Below are 20,680 nucleotides of genomic sequence, written 5' to 3'. Positions count from 1 at the left end.
GCCCTGACCCTTGGACCTGTCTGCAAGCAGAGGGAATTGTTTCATCAAAAGGGGATTACTTTCAGCTGGCCTCACCATTTTTTTTTTCTAGTTGTTCAGGAACTAAGATATTTCAAAGCTTGCTTTCATTTCAGTCTCGCTTATAGTTTCTATATTGTCAAAATCTTTTGCCAGACAATCATAAGGCTTTCATGTTTCATCTTCCCCAGCACTTGGGCATTTTTTTGTCCCTCAGTCCATCTGTGTGCTCCAATCCCAGATGCTCTTGAACATATCTTCAATCTGGCAGAATTTTGCTCAACGCTGAATGCTCTTGGAATGTTAATCCCTCAACCCAGCAGGTTTTAATTCTGGATGCTCTTGGGCACTCTTATCCCTCAATCCAGCAGGTTTTTAGGGGCCTCTTTTGTCCCGTTTCCTAGTGGATTTGGCTCGGAAGCTCCTCTGCTCCCTTCCTCCGAGGGGTCCAGCCCCTCTCTGAGACCCAGTCCCAGTTACCCCGGGGGATTCTCTCACTCCTCTTATCAATCGCTGTGTCTCTTTACTGGCTGCTTCCCTCGAGGAAAGTTGGAAACGCAGTGTGGGAGACTCCAGCACTCACTTGGCAGGTCTGGGACAACCAGCCCGCCTGTCATTCACACACATTCATCCCCCTCTACCTGCCCTCCTGAGAAATACTTACCAATCCCTTTTCCTTCCCGGGTTCTTAATGCACATTACTACTCTTAGGGGGCCAATTACCACGGGTAGGGAGCCTTTTCCCCTTCTCTTTGTTTTATTGTCTCCTTTTGTCCACCATAACCTGCGTCTGTCGGTCACCCCAGGGGAGACAGAGCGAGGCTGCCAATGGGGCCGGGCGCGCCTTCCCCACTCTGACTCTCCTAAAGCACCGGGAGGTGTTAGTAACCATCCTCTGCTACCAAATTGTGAAAAACGCCAATCACTTGCTTTTAAAATTTTAAAATTTTAACAGTAATAAAATAGTTATAAAAAGTAGTAATAATATTAGAGTAATAACAATTGCGACAAATCAAATTAGGACAATATGAGACAACAAAGAGTTACTGATGTCCGAGTACTTTTTTCTAGGCAGCAGGAGCCTGAAAAAGGACACCCATTAACCCTTAAAATCAATAGCCTGTTGCATATTCATACACTTCATACATGATGCATAAATTCCATTCAAACACTGGATTCTGTCTGGTAATCGTCAGCTTCTTCCTCTGAATCCTAACAGCGCCTGCGAGGCAGGAAGAAGTTATTTCTTCTGATAAAAGAGCAATAAATTCTTTTTCCCTGAAAGATTTAGGTATTCTGTGGCTGCTATCTCGCTGCAAGTCCTTTCTTTAAAAAAAGTCTATTACCAAGCATAGTTTCTATTTTAACATTTTTTTAATAACCTAAAACTATATTTAACCCACTACTTAAGAGAATTAATACAGCGTTACTTTCTAACACAAGACATATAATATTCATTTTAATATTTGTGAAAACCCAATCACAGAAACCGCATTTTTTACAAGTATAATCCCACTTCCAATCTCTCCCAGTTTGGTTCCAGCTGTCTCCAGCATGGTTCCAGTTGCTTCCTCAATCAACTCAGTGAGTCCCAGTATGATGCCATTTGCTCCCAGTTGCTCCCAGTCAGGCCCAGTATGGGGGATGATGTGCAGGGAGTGCTCACTGTGACACTCAGTTCCTCCCAGTATTAGTCCAGTCACTCCCAATATGATCCAAATATGAGCCCAGTGTGCTCCCACTCTCTGCCAGAATAAACCAGTTGTGCTCCACATGGTTCCAGTTCCTCTCTTTCACCCTCACTTTCCTTCTTGTCAGTCCCAGTATATCCCAGCGTACCCCAGTTCCCTCCACCATCTTTCTAGTTCCTTCCAGTATGATCTCATTTGCTCCCAAGCACTCCCAGTCAGCCTCAGAGTAGTGGCACTCACTGCCAGTATGATCCCAGCCATCCTCGCACCATCCCAGTTCATCCCAGTATATCCCATTTACCCCTAATGTGGTCTCAATTGCCCCCCCCCAGGCTCCTACTCACTCCCAGTGTGATTTCAGCATGATCCCAGTATGATGGCAGCATGGAGTCAGTACAAACTCAGTACAATCCCAGTATGATGCCAATAGGATGTCAATAGAAAGCCAGTAAAGTCCCAGTCACTCCCAGTATGATACCAGAATGATCCCAGTGTCCATCAGTGCGATCACAGTCTGCCCTGGCATGTCAATATGATCCCAGAATAATGTCAATACAAACCCGGTACAGTCCCATCATGATCCCAGTATGTTCCTAGTATGATGTCAGTACAAACCCAGTACAGTCCCAGTATGATCCCAGTATGATATCTGTACAAGCCCAGTACACTCCCAGTCACCCCCAGTATGATCCCAGTGCAGCCCAGTCCCTGGCAGTGCTGCCACTGCTGGGATCCCCCAGCCCTGTGTGCGTTCCCCCCTGGCGGATGTGCCGAGAGAAGCCCCAAGGGCTGGCAGTGGCCAAGCAGGGTCCCCAGCAAGGCCCAGTTTGGATGTGCAGCCCCCAGTTTGCCCAGTTTGCCTTTCCTTTGGCCCGGGCCGGGTTCCCCCCGCCCGCAGTGTCTGGAGCAGCCGAGACCCCCACGCTGCTCATCCCGACCTGTCCCGGCTCCATCCCTGCTCCTGCCGCGGCTGCGAGGGCTGCGGGAACGGGGCACCGAAAGTGTCGCTGCTGCTGGGGGAGGAGGAGGAGGCAGGGAAGGGCAGGGATGAAGGGGGAGGAGGAGGTGGGGTTAGGGAAGAGGAGCAGGGGGAGGGGGAACGGAAGAGCAGGAGTGGGATGAAGAGGGAGAGGAGAGACTGTTGTTATCTTATTGTTATTATATTGTTAAAGAGTCCATACCTTCTCGCTGGTTCTCTGCCACATAGCTCTTCTCTGTTCTCTGTAGTGCAGTTCCTCATGGTCTCATAGGGACTCCTCCTGGGCTCTTGACCCACCTCTTTTATCCCAGCTATCTTTACCAGCCACAGCTGCTGCACAACTAAGGACTTAGCAGCTGTGACTCATTTAGAATAGCTAGGACCCACTTATCTAATATATATAGAACTCTCACTACATTCCAGTTGTTGTATTCTTATTTCTGTTATAACAATACATATATTCAGGCCCCCACAAGAGAAAAAGGCGGATCAAGGCTGAGCTGAGGGAACCACGCCATCGATCCCTGCCTGAATTCGCAGCCCCCACCTGAGGGATCATCATCCCCAATCGCGCCGGTGAGCGGGGAGGGGGAGCTGGGCCCAGATATCCTGGGGGGTCCCTGGGTTGGGGTTTTTTGGGCAATGTTTGGAGAATGAAGTCCAAGGCTGAGCGGAAAAGGCCCCTTGGGGGGACATTGGGGGGTGGCGGTGGCGGCTGCCGGCAGAGGCAGCCTGGAGGAGCAGAGCCCTGTGTCCCCCAGGAGCCCAAAGTGGGGAGCCAAGAGAGGGGGAGCGCCGCCATTGGCGGGAGCCTCAAGAGCCTGGAGAGGGGCAGGGGGAACTCCTTGGAGCCACTGCAGCCCAAAGCAGAGAATGAGGGGAGAAGGGAGCTTGGGAGCCCAAAAAGCCCCGGCATCCCAAAATGGGGAGAGGGAAGCAGGGAGAGCTTTTGGCATTGCAGGTACTGCCATCAGCCTGGGCAGGGCAGGCACCGAGGAATAGGGAGACCCCCAATCCAAGCGTGACCCCAGCAGCTGGGACAGGGGGGAATCCCCGAACAGCAGAGGGGAGGAACCAGGGATGGGGAACTCCTGGGAGGCTTTTTCAGGGCTGAATCTTGGTGTTTGAGAGGTGGATCTTGAGCCCAGATGGCTGGTGATTTGTAGAGATGGACTCAGGCAGAGGGACCTTCAAAGTCAATGCGTGTTGGGGAAGATGAAACATGAAAGCCTTATAAATATGATTGTCTGGCAAAAGATTTTGAGAATATAGAAAGTATAAGGAAGATTGATTAAAAGAGATCCCTCAATTAGTGAACAACTGGAAAACAATGGTGTGGCCAGCTGAAGGTAATCCCCTTTTGATGAAACAATTCCTTCTGCTTGCAGACAGGTCCAAGGATCAGGGCAGACCCTACTAGCTCAGCAGAAGGGGTCCAAAGAGGAGTATTTAGGGTTTAAAATGTAACACAATATGGTAATGTATTGATTCTTATAGGCTGTATGTAAATGCTCTAGGATTTGTATCTTGTACTAGATTGGTTAGTGAGAAATAGAATATTCAACACAGAAGAAGATTCATTGTATTGTAACGGGACCCTTACTCTCTTACGCTCTTCTCCTCTTACTCTCTCACCCTCTCATTCTCTCTACCCCTCTCTTCTCTCGGGCCTGCTCCGAGCTGTGCCTGGCAGCTCCAAGCAGGGCCCTGCACCCAGGCCCTTTGCAATAAACCGCAACTTCCACGCCCTGGCTGCAGAGCTCTCTCGTCTCCGTCCGTCCCCACCGTCCTACCCCCTGATGCTCCTGCAAACACGCTCATCCCTTGTTTTCCCCAAACCAGGATTTCCAGGATTACCCCAAACCAGGATTGCCAAGGCCTGGGAGGCTGCGAGGAAGAGGAAGATGCCCCAGGACACTAAAGCAGGTGAGGAGGAAGTCAGTGCCCCTTTCCCCTCTGTGCTGCTCTATATCCCAGCCCAGCACGGCCCCGGCTGCAGCTCAGGCCTGGGGGGATCTCCTTGCCCTTGCCTGTGGCACAGAGGAAAATCCCATCCTGTCCTTGTCCTTCCTTCCCCAGAGGAGGAGCTGAGCATGGAGAGTAGGGAAGACAAATGCCCGCGGCAGAACCTGGTGGAAGAGGCCGTTTTGAGCGGCTCCACGGCGCAGGAAGCCAACAGGGAGGAAAAGCCCCGGAGATGCCGCACGAGGAGGAGCTGCAAACGCAGCCGGCGGGGATCTGAGGGGGAAAGAGCCAGCCCGGGCTGGGAAGGCGGCCAGAGATGGAGCCAGAGCTCGGAGCTGGTGCTCCGTGAGCAGCTCCATGATGGGGAGAAGCCCCACACGTGCGAGGAGTGTGGGAAGAGCTTCAGGTGGAACTGCCACCTGATTGTGCACCGGAGGATCCACACTGGGGAACGGCCCTACGAGTGTGGGGAGTGTGGGAAGACCTTCAACCGGAGCTACCACTTGATCATACATCAGAGGACCCACACGGGAGAGAAGCCGTATGAGTGTGGGGAGTGTGGGAAGAGCTTCAGAGAGAGCTCCAACTTGATCACGCACCAGAGGACCCACACTGGGGAGAGGCCCTACGAGTGTGGGGAGTGTGGGAAGAGCTTCAGGTGGAACTCCGGCCTGATTGTGCACCAGAGGATCCACACTGGGGATAAGCCGTACAAGTGTGGGGAGTGTGGGAAGAGCTTCAGCCAGAGGCCCAACCTGATCAGGCACGTGAGGACCCACACTGGGGAGAGGCCGTACAAGTGTTCCGTGTGTGAGATGTGCTTCGGAGAGAACTCCAGCCTGATGAAGCACCAGATGACCCACACTTGGGAGAGACCCTGTGAGTGTTCCAAGTGTGGGAAGAGGTTTAAGACCAGCTCCCGTCTCCTCCGGCACTATCTGAGTCACACGGAGGAGAGGCCCTTCCAATGCCCTGACTGCGGGAAGGGATTCAAAGAGAACTCCAAACTCGTCACCCACCGGCGCACCCACACTGGGGTGAGGCCCTACAAGTGTTCCAAGTGCGGGAAGAGGTTTAAGACCAGCACCCATCTCCTCCGGCACTATCGGATTCACAGAGAGGAGAGGCCCTTCCAATGCCCCGACTGTGGGAAGGGATTCAAGGATAACTCCACCCTCATCACCCACCGACGCATCCACACAGGAGAAAGGCCCTACGAGTGTTCCAAGTGCGGGAAGAGGTTTCAGACCAGCTCCGGTCTCATCCGGCACTATCGGATTCACACAGAGGAGAGGCCCTTCCAATGCCCCAACTGCGGGAAGGGATTCAAGAACAACTCCCACCTCATCATCCACCGGCGCATCCACACTGGGGAAAGGCCCTACGATTGTCCCCAGTGTGGGAAGAGCTTCTCCAGGAGCTCTCACTTGACCCAACACCAGCGGAGGCACCACTAAGGGAAGCCCTGTGAGTGCCCCGAGTGCGGGCAGAGCTTCGTGCACTGCTCCAGCTCCATCCCCCACTGGAGGAGGCACTTTGGGCGGAGCCCTGGTCACTCACATTCCCTGTGATCCATGTTGGGAACACACCTGGCTGCTTCTCCTTTTGGTTTGGCCTTAATTTTCCTCTGCTTCACCTTCATCCTTTAAAAACACCCAAAACTGGGTTAAATGAAGGAAATTGATCAAATGTATCTGACGTTCCATAATTTCTCGGTTGTTTTAGATGGTATTTAGAATTTGGGGACATGTTCTGTGTGGAGTGCTGCTGTTCCTAAGAGGCAGGAATTTGATCTCACCCTTCTTGTGTTGCTTAGAACTCCTCCCCTGACCCAAACCCCAACTCCACCCTTGGGATACCCTATAAAAACTCCACGGCTCTGCCTTTGCCCTGTCTTTGGGGGGTAAGAAATGGATTCCCAAAGGATCAGCTCTTTTCCCACTGGATTCCCAAAATTTCAGCTTTTCCCACTGGATTCCCAGAGGATAAATCTTCTCCCACTGGATTTCCAAAGAATCAGCCCTTTCCCAGTGGATTCTTAAAATTTCAGCTTTTCCCACTGGATTCACAAATAATCAACCTTTTTTCCAGTGTATTTCCAGACGATAAATATTTTCCCACTGTATTCCCAGAGGATCAGTCTTTTTCTCACTGGATTCCAAAGGATCAGCCTCATTCTCTACTGGATTCCTAGAGGATCAAGCTTTTCCCACTGGATTCCCAAAGGATCAACCTTTTTTTCCAATGGATTCCCAGATGATCAACTGTTTCCCACTGGATTCCTAGAGGATAAATCTTTTCCCACTGGATTCCAAGAGGATCAACCTTTTTCATGGATTCCCAGAGTATTTTGACTCTGTGTGGTGATTTGACAGGAAATAGGTTGTCTAGGATGTTGTGGTCAAACCAATGGGTGCTCAGATTTTAATATTGGCACCTGGTTTGGCCCCTGGGACATTAGATCCGCCTCCGAGAACACAAGAGTTTAAAGCAGAGCTCTCCCCTGGGCAGCTCTCTTTGGATTTCCGGTGGGAAAAGGGTTTGGATCTCTCAGTGGCAGGGGGAGGGGAAGCCACGCGGCCGTGAGGTGGCCGGGCCTGGGACAGAGATGGGAGGTAGGCCCGGCCCAAGGGTGGAAGAATGGAAGAAGTACTGAGAGGTATTTCCTGCCCCCCTCCCCCTCGGAGAGATGAAGGGAGAGAGAGAGAGAGAGAGACAGAGAGAGCTCTGCCAGGGACTGTTATCTTGAAATTTGATATCATGTGTTATCTTGAAATTTGATATCACGTGTTGCCAGCACAGCCTGCCTGTGTGTCTGGCTGCTTGCAGGAGCTTTTAACCCCTTTGTGGACAATGAAAACATTGCAGAGCATTGACCTTTCCTGGAGGGGAGATGGAGTGGAAGATGAAGAGGGAACTGAGCAAGTGTTGAAGGTCTGAGCAAGGGAGAGATATGAAAAGAATAGAGAAGAACTCGGGTGGAAGAGATGATGGAGTGGCTGCTTTGCTGGACTCTTTTTGTATAGCCATGGACAGAACCATGTTTCCTTGTGATATAGAGACTGTATCCGGGGGGAGCAATGCCCTGGAACCAAGAGGGTTCAGTGTTGGTGCCCCTCGGCCCCAGGGGGAATAATTTGGGAGGGGCAGGTGTCCCAAAGGAGAGACTGTGCCCTTTTTGGAATGGGACAAGGCATCCTTAAAAGATGACCCTGGAAGCAGCTCTGGTCCGTGTTCAGTGGTGAGAGCACTGGACATGAAAGGAAGAGGTCAACATGGCACAAGAAGGACTCCTCTCCTCTTGATGAACTGAAGATTGATTGTTTGAAGGGTGGTGCTGGACCGAGAGTTGGTGATTTGGGGAATGTATTGTATTGTATTGGAGAGTTGGTGGGGAGGAGGGGGAGATGTATTTGTGAAATTTTCATTTTCCTTGTGTGTTTTTTTTTTTCCCTTGTAGTTTAGTTAATAAATTCTTCTTTATTTCTAAGTGGGAGCCTGCTTTGCTTATTCCTGGTCACATCTCACAGTAGAAACCAGGGAGAGGGTATTTTCATGGGGGCACTGACATTATGCCAGTGTCAAACCATGACACTCTGTCACTGTTGTTTTTGTTTGTGCTACTGCATTTGTATTTTTAATTTTTCCTAATAAAGAACTGTTATTTCTACTCCCACATCTTTGCCTGAGAGCTCCTCAATTTCAAAATTAATTATTTTTATAGTTGTTTATTATTACAGCGACCTGAGTGGGCCGCTGCTGGTGAGAGAGAGACGGTGAATCTTGTATCTTGATCAGAAGGCTTGATTTATTAATATATGATATAATACATTATAGTTATACTAAAAAGAATATAAAGAGAGGTTTGCAGAGCTGCTAGCTAAGCTAAGAATAGATAGAAAAGAATCCACAACAAAGTTGTGTCCAGGGACTCAGTCCCCTGGCTTGCACTGATGATTGGCCCTTAATTATAAACATGGAAAATGAGCCAATCAAGGTGAATCCTATTGCATTCCACAGCAGCTGATAATAATTGTTTACCTTCTCTTCGGGGCCTCTGGCTCCCGAAGACACAGAAATATGAAAGAAAAGGATTTCTGTGGAGAAATGTCTGCGACAGTTTATTGTTATTATTATTACTACTAATAATAATCATCATCATCGTCAAAGGGAGGGGGTTTACATTTTCCATTTCAGTGGAGGCTCCTGAAATGGGGAGACACCGCCAAGGATGGGCCATGTAAAATAGTTCCTAAAATATGTAAATTAGTTTATGGATATGTATGAGGGTCTATGAATATGCAACAGGCTGATGTAATTAAAACCAGATTAATTAAGGAGTGTCCCCAAAAATAACTGGGGGGCCTTGGTGGCCAAAACAACCTTTGCCCAATGGTCCTTGTCTCCCATTACATCAGCCTGTTGCATATTGCTAGACTTTTTGCATATCCATAAAGTACTTTACATATTCCAGGAACAAAATTGGCTTCATCCTGTTTGGGGGTCCCACCTCCCTCCCAGCTCAATTTGGGGTGTCCCATCCACCTCCCAGCTCAGTTTTGGGATCCCATCCCCCTCCCAGCTCAATTTGGGTGCCCCATCCCCCTCCCAGCTCAATTTGGGGGTCCCATCTCCCTCCCAGCTCAATTTTGGTCTCCCACCCCCCTCTTTTCCCCACTCTCCCCTTTCCAATCGTTCCCCCAATCCCCTCCCCATTGTTTGGTTTTAGGGGCTTCAGGCCCCTCCTTCTCCAATTTGGGGTCCCGACCCATTTTGGATTAATTTGGGGTCCCCAGCCCATCCCCAGGGTCACCTTCCCCCCTCCCCAAATTCTGCTCCTCGCAACTGATGAATCGTCAGCAAGACACGCTCTGATTGGCTGAAAATTACCCCATGTGATCTCTGAGTATTTACCACAGTGAGAGGCCTTGGTCTGTGCCTGGCAAGTGATGAGTCAGAGTCGGGCCGGGCGCTGATTGGCTGAAAATCGCTCAGTGGGGCCCGTGCTCTGAGTTTGCACCCAGCAAGTGGATCGTCATCAGTGACGCGCGTTCTGATTGGTGGGGATCTGGTTTGGGGTGAAGACGGGAGGAACTGGGCTTTATTTGGGTTTATTTCGGGTTATTTATGGGCTATTTCGGGTTTATCTTGGTTTTTACTTGGTTTATTTCTGTTTATTTGGGGTTATTTGGAATTATTTGGGTGTATTTAGAAATATTTGTGTTTGTTTGGGATTATTTGGGTTTATGTGGGTTTATTTGGAATCATTTGGTGTTCTTGGGGGTTTATGTTGGTGTATATGGGGTTTTTCTAGGTGTACTTGAAATGATTTGGGGATTTTTGGGTTTAGGTTGTCTTTTTTGTTTGTTTTTTTAGGATTATCTTGATATGTTTGGGGTTTTTTGGGGTTCTTTGGGGTTTATTTCGAGTGTTTTGGGGTTATTTGGGTTATTTGGGGTCACATGGGTTCAAAAATTCTGGGAATGTGCCTGCTGCAAAAACCGGGAATTTTTCCTTAAAAATCCAAGAGTTTTCCCCCAAAAAATGGGGTGTGTTCCCTAAAAAATGCTGGGCATTTCCCAGCCAATAGCGATGTGCCCCGCTCCGAACCATCCAATCACCACGCTTCATCTCCCAAATTAATGAATCACAGTGCACCCTGCCCCAAACAAACCAATTACTGCACGCCTCCCCTCAGCTACTCACACCTCTCTTGAGCTGAAACAACCAATCACTGGCTGTCTCCCCGGTGCAACTCCCGCCTTCTTTGCCTCTATCCAACCAATCACCACACGCCTCCCCTCGGCAAAGCCTGCCTCCCCCGCCCATCTACTGTCAATCACCGTGCCCTCCACGAAACCAACCAATCACCAGCCAACTCCCCTCAGCAACTCCCGCCCTCCCCACGCCACTCAGCCAATCAGACCGAGCTGGAAGCAGCACCCCCTGACCCTGGGGTCGGGCATGGAGCCGGCGCCCCCTCCCCCCCTACCCCCCGAGACCCCCTCAGGGACCCCCGGGAGCCGCCCCGGGCTTGGGCGAGTCCCGCGGGAGGCGCTGGAGAGAGCGTGGGAGGCGCTGGGAGAGGACGGGGGGCTCCGGGAGATGCTGAGGAGGCGCAGGGACAGGTGAGGGGTCCTGGAGGGGCCATGAGGGGAATTTGGGGAGGGGTCTTGAGGAGGTTTGGGGGGGATTTGGGGAGGGTCTGGGGGGAACTTGAGGGGGATTTAGTGGGGTCTGAGGGTGCTGGGGGGGCTATGGGGGGGAATTTGGGGAGGGGTCCTCGGGGGGTGTCACGATCCGTCGTCACGGACGGGTTTTGTGATGGTTCATGGATTTGATCTCAGGGTGCAAAAAGAACTGACACGGTACAAGGGGGTTTGCAATGATAATTGAAACAAATGCACCTTTATTGAATGAGCACAGCAAAATGTGATAGAGGGATTAAGGGAGAGAAAAACATAGAGGAAGAGACAGACAAAAGAGAGAGAGAGAGAGAGAGAAAGAGGGGGATAGAGCTACTAAACGTAGAGACAAAGTCCTTTGGTCCAGTCGAGGATCCGCCTATTACGTCGGAGAGATCTCGAAGTCTCTCATTAACTCAGAGGTTTTTATTATGATAACTCCATTGGAAATTGGCGAGGGGGTGATACAGATACAAAAAGGAATACATGTAACAGGTAGTCCATGCTCTCAGCAGTAAATGAGAGCCATTGTCTTCTTGGTCCAGCGGTCACAACCTGCAGGCAAACATCTCGCTTTGGTCAGCTTGCCTCCCCCACACACCTGCCCCGGGCTGGGGGTTTCAGTCCCAGTCCTTGGAAGGAGCAGAGGGGCCTTTTCACATGGGGCTTCCATGTCTCAGTCCTTGATGGAGAGGCTTCTTCCATCTCAGTCTGTCTGTCCCGGTGGTTGTGAAACAGGTGAGGGTCTTCTGTGGGGGGGCCACCTGAAACTCAGGAGAAGTCCAGCCAGGCCGAGAGGTGGGACAGCTTCCAAGGCTGTTGTTGCACAAAGGGCACAGTCTCCCTTTCTTGGCATACAGCCAACACCGCCTGTGAAAATAATGGCTTAGCACTGAGTTCTGGTCTCGGGGCCTTGTGGCATGTGACTTTCTCCTCCAGAGAAGGCAGGGGGGTCTTCTCTTCAGTGGTCCCCAATGACGATCGTGAGGCAGATGAGGGAAAATTTGGACAAACTCTCACAACCCCCTACCCTTTGTCCCCCTCCCTTTTTCCAGATCCATCCTCATTGCCCCCCGGGCCCAACTGGGAAGCTTTATTAGGGGCACTGGGAGCAGGCAATGGGTGGGGGCAGAGTGCCAGCGGGGCTGGGGGAGACACAGGACTCCCCCAAAATCAACGGAGCGGGGACGGAGCGGGGGGTCCCAGCCGGGCCCGAGCCCATGGGGAGGGGCTGCGGCCGCCGCCGTCTCAGGAGCTCTGTGGGCAGAGAAAAGGGGGTGACATCGGGCTGGGGGCCCGGCGGGAGTGCACACGCTCCGCCACGGTGGGGACGCCACCCCCGGCACCCGGCCTGACCTTTTTGCGCAGGGAGAAGCCACCACGTGCTCCGAGAGCTCCTGCTGGCCCTGGAATTGACTTGGGGAGCATGGATGAGACTGGGAAGGACTGGGAGGAGCTGTGGTGGCACTGAGAGGAACTGGGAATGAAGTGCGTGGTACTGGGCAGCCGCGTCCAGCGCGGGGCACTCTGCGCTGGAGATCTACCAAGGAACAGATGAGTCATCAGCGGTACGCAATGTCATTGGCTGGGAAGTGTCAGCTTAATGCGTCACTGAAATGGATGCGGGAGTGTGGAGCGTTTTGTCAAAGAGTGGCTTGAGGAGAGGGGACACAGCCAAATCAATTTGGTAAAGATGTCCTAACTAGGGCAGAGGCGCTTTTTTGCAGGCAGGGTGTCTGTTGGTAATTTAGCTGACTAGAGAATGGAAAAGTACAAGGCCGTGGCTAATTCCAAGTCCTGCACCTGCAAGATAGCGTGTCCTTGGGCCTAGCTGAGTATGATAATGAGTGGACAGAGAGACGTAAGAAATAGAGAACATAGGCCCAAAGGAATGAGGAAGAGTTGATGGTATAGTTTAACCAATAGATGGCTTGGCTTACAGAATATTCATAAGCTTATTACTTGCTGTATAAGTGTCTGATGCTTTCTTCAATAAATGGGACCTGTTGATGACCATCTGGTGTGCTGGTCTCCCTCCTTCAACAAATGGTGACCCCGAACGTTAGCCCCCGTGTCTCGCTGAAAAAGAAAACGGGGGGGGACACACCATGGTCGAGGGAAGTTGGAGTTGGGTCCTGATCGCAGCCAAGATGGTGCCGGAATTTTGAAGCATCCTCGAGGTTCACATTGGTGACTTGAGCCGTACGTGTCTGCCAGAGCCTGGAAAGCTGCAACAGTGCTGATGTATACGAATAGGTATGGATAGGCAAGCAGCATATGATCTTTTCGCTGCGTGTTTAGAAAGGCGAGGGGTAAAGGGGATAGATATAAAAAAGGAGCTACCAGGGTTGTTAGCCTACGGCTATGCTAAGGGGGTTTTCCTTAACCCACATACAGTCCATGAACTCTCGGAATGGAGAAAATTTGGGGATATACTGTGGGAAGCGGTGTTAGAAGATGATAAGACAGCAAAGAAATTGGGCAAGCCATGGCGGGTGGTGCACAATACACTGCTTCAGCATGTCTCTGAGCGCAAGGCAGCAGAAAGGGCAATAGAAGCTCATAAGAGGAATATAGGGTATGGTCGTGAGGACGATCCTCTTGCGCCTTTGGTAAACAAGGTGTTAATACCAAAGGGTTCACAACAGTGTGGTATGGAGGATCCTGTTACAGGCGCTGGGGGGCCGTCTGCACCTCCTCTGTCAGAGGAGGAGGACGAGTTGGAGAACGGCAGAGAGAGCAAGCCGAGCCTGCCGCCTCCCCGCAGAGAGGGCGAGCTGAGCCTGCCGCCTCCCCCACCCGAATGGCCTGTGCAGAAGCGCCAACAGTGCAGAACTCTCGGAGAGTCAGATCCTATCCCAGGGGCACTCAGTGACCTATGGGAGGAGATGGCTAAACAGAGGGGGGAGGCTTGGGCTACTCTGGCAAAAGAGGCAATGCAAACGGGGGATGGTGAGGCAATGGAGGCCGCTTCTGCTCTTGCCTGTCCGGTTACATACACGCCACAGTATGATGCTCAGGGGAACCACACACAGGATCTGGCGGAGTATACCCCTTTAGACTGGAAGTTGTTATCTCAGTTGCGGTTCACAGTCAGTCAGTTCAGTGTAAAAAGCGAACCTGTTAGGCAGGTGCTGGATTATCTCTTTAATACGCAGATTTTGTGCCCAAATTATTTGAGGGGGATAGTATGGTTAATATTTACTCAGTATCAGCAATTGTTGTTTAATGTGCATTGGCAAGCCTTGGTTAATGAGTCGATTGCGACACAGCGAGCTCAGGGGGACCCACTGCATGGAGTGACAATAGATGAGCTCATGGGCTTAGGGGCATATTTGCGCACAGAGGCACAGATGATAGCAGGAGCAGATAAGCTTAGAGAAGCTATGCGGTTGGAATGTGCTGCCATAGAGAGGGTTAAAGAGCCAGGAGGGCTGCCGGCGTACATGGGCATAAAACAAGGTAGAGAGGAATCATTTGGGAGTTTTATTGACAAAGCAGCTGGGGCCATAGACTGGGCGGGAGTCGCAGAATATATGAAGGGGGCACTATAAAAGCAGTGTGCCTTACAAAATAGCAATCCAGCAACGCAAAGGGTGCTAGCCACTCTGGGAGCAAATTGGACCATTGAGGAAGCGCTAGAGCGAATGGCATTACAGCCAACAACCTCACAGACATTTTTAGTAGATGCCTTAAAGGAATTAGGATTAGGGCTGCAAAAACAAGCAGAATCCACTCAAAATCAGGTGTTAGCTGTTCTTGCTCCTCTCTGAAACGGCTCCGTGGCAGTCATGCAGGGAGGCTCGAGATCACATCTCAAGCGTTACCGATGCGGCAATGGGGGACACATGTGCTGAGAATGCAGAGCCACTGGCGTGTGTTGCCAAAGCTGCCAATCTAGCTCCCACAACACCACGGCTTGTCGGCGCCGATCGGGAAACAGACGGAGGAGCGCAATCAGCGGCCGTGCCCAGACACAAGTTGTGGCCGTGACATCAGCGCCACCTTCTGTCTGCAACCAGCAACAGCAGGGAGCCTCGGCTTGGACATAGCAGCAGCAGTAGATGTCACATTAATGATGAGCCGGCCTGAAAGGATACCAACTGGAGTAAATGGTCCTCTCACGCTCCAAGGACAAAAATGTGGAGCATTATTACTAGGAAGCTCCTCGATATCCATGCTGGGACTATTTGTATTGCCTGGGGTCATAGACGCAGACTATACGGGGGAAATACAAATCATGGCTTACACCCCTTATCCCCCGGTTAAAATAACAAAAGGACAACGCATCGCACAATTGGTACCACTACCACAGATGACATCGGGTATACCATCGTTTTGGCTCTACCGGTATTACACTTTTGACTGTGGACTTAGAGGAGAGACCAAGACAAAAAGTTGAGATCACCCATGGACATCAGAGCATAACCCTCTATGGATTATTGGATACAGGAGCAGACACCAGCATTATATCTCCAGAGGCATGGCCACAACATTGGCCCCTGCTCCCATCAACAAACATGCTCACAGGAGTAGGAGGACTTACCTTGGCAAGCAGAACACTGCCTCTGTCGGTGTGCATTGATGGGCAACAAGTGTCCGTTGTGTTCTCAGTCGTTCAGTTGCCTCCTACGGTCTCCTGCCTGATAGGCAGGGACATTTTAACACAGCTGGGGGTGGTGTTGACCAATCACCACCCTTTGGGGTAATTGCCATTGTTTGGACTTTCCCCATTCCACTCACCTGGAAAACAGATACACCAGTGATGGTTAAGCAATGGCCCTTGAAAGGGGAGAGTCTTATGCATGCCCATGAATTGGTGAAGGAGCAATACACGCAAGGACATTTACGACTCTCAACGAGTCTGTGGAACACGCCCATTTTTGTGATTAAGAAGAAATCAGGAAAATACTGCCTGGTACATGATCTGCGAGCTGTGAATGACCAGATGGAACCGATGGGGGCCTTGCAGCCTGGTCTTCCGAATCCAGCCATGATCCCACAAGATTGGCCACTTCTAATCATCGACTTAAAGGATTGTTTTTTCACTATTGGGCTGCATCCCGATGACATGAAGAGGTTCGTCTTTACCCTACCAGCAATAAATCATGGAGAACCAGACAAAAGATTTGAGTGGACGTCACTACCGCAGGGGATGCGCAATGCCCCTGTGTTGTGCCAGCTTTATGTTGACGCTGCATTATAGCCATTGTGTCAGCAGTGGCCAGCTACCGTAATATATCATTACATGGATGATATCTTGTTTGCGCAGCAACAGCCATTTTCCCCTTTGCAGGTTGACAGGATCAGAGACACTCTTGCAGTGTCTGCACTGGTTATTGCCACAGAGAAAATTCAGACCACGAAACCATGGAAGTATTTGGGATGGACTTTAATGGACCAAACAGTGGTACCCCAAAAATTAGAACTGCACTTGGACATTAAGACTTTGCATGATGCTCAGAAGTAGCTAGGAGACTTACAGTGGTTAAAACCCATTGTGGGAATACCAAATCATTTGTTAGAAACCCTATGACCCTTGTTAAAGGGCACTGATCCCTCTACCCCCGTGTGCCTCACAAAGGAGCACCATCTTGCCTTGCAGCAAATCAGTAACTGTGTGCAACAAGGATATGTGTCTCGTCGACAACTAGATTGCCCTATTGACCTCACCGTTTGGAATAGCCCTTGCCACTTGCTTGGCGCTCTCTCCCAATGCGAAAAGGAAACGGGGGAGATACGGGCATTGGAATGGCTGTCACCATCATTGCAACATAAAAGAACAATATTCTCAAAAATCGAACAATTGGCTGCGTTTATCAAAAAAGGCCATCTCAGAGTTACTGAAGTGGACGGTCGAGAATCTGCCACCATTAGGCTACCCATGGAAAAAGAAACGCTGGACTGGTACCTGGTTAATTCAACGGACTTACAGGAAGCATTATTGACATCATCTGCAAAAGTGGAGACAAGCAAGTTAATGCCCAGGGTCCTGCAATGGATGACAGAATGGGACTGGATCACTTGGCCACTGAGAAGAGAGCGCCCCATAGAAGGAGCCACCACAGCCTTTACAGACGCAGGGAAAAAATTGAGACGTGCTGCTGTCACCTGGCAAGAAAAAGGACAATGGAAGCATCAACTTCTTACAGCAGACCCTGCAGACAGCCTACAAACCTTAGAGTTGTTGGCAGTAGTATGGGCAATGTCCAACCTGCATGAGCCCTTGAATGTGGTCACAGACTCTCTGTATGTCGCTGGAGTAGCCAGATGTATAGAAGGAGCAGCGATTAAGGAAGTGAATAACAAACGGCTGTATGAGTTACTGGTTCAATTAAGGAAAGCTCTCTGGGATAGAAGTGCAGTGTACTCTGTAATCCATATCAGGAGTCATAAGTGGTCCAAGGGCCTAGGAGAAGGGAATGAGCGTGCAGATAAATTGGTTACCTTACCCATTGATAACTCTTGTCCTGTTGATAAGCATACATTTGCAAGAGAAGCCCATAGTAGATATCATCAAAATGCAAAAGAGTTGGCGAGGAACTTTGATCTGGGCTTATCAGAAGCTAAGGCCATTGTCAGGGCATGCCCAATATGCAGTTATCATAATGGGGGAATAGGTCTGGGCTGCGAAGTTAATCCTCAAGGTTTAGAAATTAATGAGAAATGGCAAATGGATATCATGCATGTAGCTAGATTTGGTAGGCTCAAGTATGTGCATGTTACTATAGATACATATAGCCATTACAAATGGGCTACAGCTCAGAGAGGAGAGAAAGCGATACATATGATCAGGCACTTATTGACCTGCTTTGCTGTCATGGGAGTCCCAAAAGGTATCAAAACGGATAATGGTGCGGCTTACACAAGTGCTAGAGTCCCAAAGTTTTTGAACCAATGGTCTGTCAAGCATGTGACAGGTATTCCGCATTTCCCCACCGGACAGGCGATAGTAGAAAGAGCAAATGGTACCCTCAAACAACATATCGACAAACACCAGGATTTAAAGGACCCACAAGCATGCCTGGCTAAGGTTTTGTATGTGATCAATCATTTATGTATTTTTGGGGAGGACGATGCCCCCCCTGCAGTTAAACATGACCCGAGATCAAGTCAGGAAACTATTAAGGAAACAGAGGTCTGGGTGAAGTATAAGAACCCAAGCACAGGGATACTGGGTGTGATTTTGATGCTTTTGCTTATTTTGCCTTGTATCTTTAATTGTATTCAAAATATGGCCAGCCGAATGATAGAAAGATCCTGGCAGTCTAGCCTTCTTGCCCAAGAACAAAATGGGAGAAGTGGGGGAGTTTTGTCGAAGAGTGGCTTGAGGAAAGGGGACACAGCCTAATCAATTTGGTAAAAAAGTCTTAACTAGAGCAGAGGCCCCCTTCAAGGCTAGGGTGTCCTTGTGTATAAGAAGAATACAGAAGTTGCTGCGTTTGCTAACCACAGGAATATGGCTAAAGGCTAGATTAGGCAAAGCTGACATGTAGCTGAATAGCCAATCCTGAGCTCAGCTTTTGCAATATGTATGAGACTCATTAGACACTGTATTTAAGTTGCCGAATCAATCAATAAATTGGACCTGTGATGAACCATCTGGTGTCCTGGTCTCCTTCCTTCGACACACATCCACCCCAGGGCCTCAGCCCCAGCTCCAGGGGCACTTTCCTCCCTGCCACAGATGCTGCTCAGAGCTCATTTTGCTATGCCAACCAAAACACCCAAACCCTGGGGCTGCCACAGCCATGGCAACATCCAAATGATCTCGCCTTGAGAGCCAGTTTCATTGGCTGACTCTGTCAGTAGGAACCTCCATCAGAAATTTTGCTTCTCCAAATGTGGACACCAGCTTTACAGGCCATTTTCCAGAGTCAGTGTGGTCTGCCTGTGTTATTTCAGAGGATTCTTACATCAAGTGCATCTCTGCAGTGCCACTGACACTCAAGTAAATGCATTCCTGATGCCCCATCCCAGAAACTGCCAGGCAAGAAACAGGAGGTTTGTGATGCTGAAAGCTCAGGCTTGGTGACACAGAGAAAGTAGCTTGGACTAGGAAAGAAATACTTTAGACTTTGGGGATGTTAAACAATCATCTTAATTTTTTCAACAAGTTTCCCAGTGAGAAGAATCAAGGTAGAGATCAACTTGCAAAATGTCTTTTAGAAACTCCGGCAGAAAGCTTGTTTTTGGGACTGGGATTTGGGGATGGTTTGGGGTTTTCTTGCAAGATAACATTAGATCTGACGCACTTACTTCACATTTCCAGGTCATCCTCACAGCCAGATGAGCTGCAACAACATAAATCCCAAAGAAAATTGTTGCTGGAGACTGAGGAATATTCTTCTGTGTTGAGGCTGGAGTCCTTTGGGAATTCCCTTCCCATGTATAGAAACCTCCAGCTGCTGCTCCCAGTGCAGGGTCCCCCTGTGCTCACAGGCCTCTGCAGCCACTGCAGAATTTGCCTCTTACCATGGCCGCTGTTTCCCTGAAGTAAGGAGGTTCTCCTTCCACCATCCCGATGGTCACAGTGCCAAAGGCCCAGATGTCCACCTTGGGGCCATAAGGAGATCTGGTCACAACTTCTGGGGCCATCCAGTGAGCAGTGCCCACCATGGAGCTGCGCTGGTTCTGCTCAGGGCTGAGCTGAGCGCAGAGGTCAAAATCAGCTGAGGACAGAAACAAACCCTGTCAAAGGCAGCTGCAATGAGGAAACCAAGCACCAAGACTCCCCACTCTCAGTCTGAGAGTGCAGTTGTCAAGTCATCTGGAAAAGCCCTCAGGGCTGTAGCCAAGGAAAGATGGAACTGGACCCTTCAAGAAACCATTGAGGAAGGGGCGGGGGATGTGAGAGAGAAGAGGGGAAGGAGGCGGGAGAAGGAGCGGGGCGGGGGGGAGGATGGGGGGGGAGGGATTGACCCGGGGGAAGAGAAGGGGGAGATGAGGAGCGGAGCAGAAACAAGAAAAGTAGTGGGGACCCCCCGGCCTTCATCGAGGTGTCCACGGGGGGGCCAGGAAGATGTGGAACCCGCAGCCAGGTGTGTTCCCAACACGGGGGGCTCCGACCCTGGGGATCACCCGGGATTATCCAGCGCGGATCCTCCACCGGGGGATGAAGATGGAGCGGCGCACGGAGCTCGTCCCGCACCGGGCACTGCGGGATCCGCGGGCAGCGACCCCTCCCCCTGGGCCCAGCCCCCACCCTTTGTCCCCCTCCCTTTGCCCAAATCCGTCCCATCGCCCCCCCCCCAAACCCCTCCCCATCGCCCCCCAATAAACGGCCCCGGGCCCAACTGGGAAGCTTTACTGGGAGCACTGGGAGCAGGCACTGGGCGGGGGCAGAGCGCCAGCGGGGCTGGGGGGACACGGGACCCCCCAAAATCAGCGGAGCGGGAACGGAGCGGGGGGTCCCGGCCGGGCCCGAGCCCACGGGGAGGGGCTGCGGCCGCCGCCGGCTCAGGAGCTCTGTGGGCAGAGAAAAGGGGGTGACACAGGGCTGGGGGCCCCGGCGGGAGCGCACACGCTCCGCCACGGCGGGGACGCCACCCCCGGCACCCGCCCTGACCTTCTTGCGCAGGGAGAAGCCGAGCCCCAGCGCCAGGAAGACGAAGCCCAAGACGAAGCCCCCGATGCCCGTCAGCATCTTGCTGCAGGCAGCGTCCGGCGGCATCTCTCGGGGGTCCGCAGGGCTCAGCACCCCCAAAACCTCTCAGGGACACCCCGAGCCCCTCCCAGCGCCCTCCCTGTGGCCCCCGGCCCAGCCAGGAACCACTGAAACCTCCCCCCGATCCCTTTTTGTCCTGGCCAGGATCCACCAAAGCCCCTCCCGTCCCTCTCAG

The 20,680-nt window shown here is 51.0% G+C and overlaps 2 protein-coding genes across 4 annotated transcripts in view; one reads left to right on the top strand and one right to left on the bottom strand.

Annotated features, from left to right (window-relative positions):
* The window catches only part of LOC132085575 (zinc finger protein 501-like), a 220,807-nt gene extending 212,476 nt beyond the window's left edge, over window positions 1-8,331 (top strand). Inside the window, exon 3 of the mRNA XM_059491030.1 lies at window positions 4,768-8,331. Within this exon, the coding sequence (XP_059347013.1) occupies window positions 4,768-6,110 (1,343 nt within the window). The 3' untranslated portion in view covers window positions 6,111-8,331. The remainder of the gene's footprint in view (window positions 1-4,767) is intronic.
* The window catches only part of LOC132085611 (class I histocompatibility antigen, F10 alpha chain-like), a 777,359-nt gene that overhangs the window by 550,151 nt on the left and 206,528 nt on the right, over window positions 1-20,680 (bottom strand). The window lies entirely within an intron of this gene.

The sequence above is a fragment of the Ammospiza nelsoni genome, chromosome 31 (assembly GCF_027579445.1).
Source record: "Ammospiza nelsoni isolate bAmmNel1 chromosome 31, bAmmNel1.pri, whole genome shotgun sequence".
NCBI lineage: Eukaryota > Metazoa > Chordata > Aves > Passeriformes > Passerellidae > Ammospiza > Ammospiza nelsoni.
This window is presented reverse-complemented; position numbering and strand designations above follow the sequence as displayed.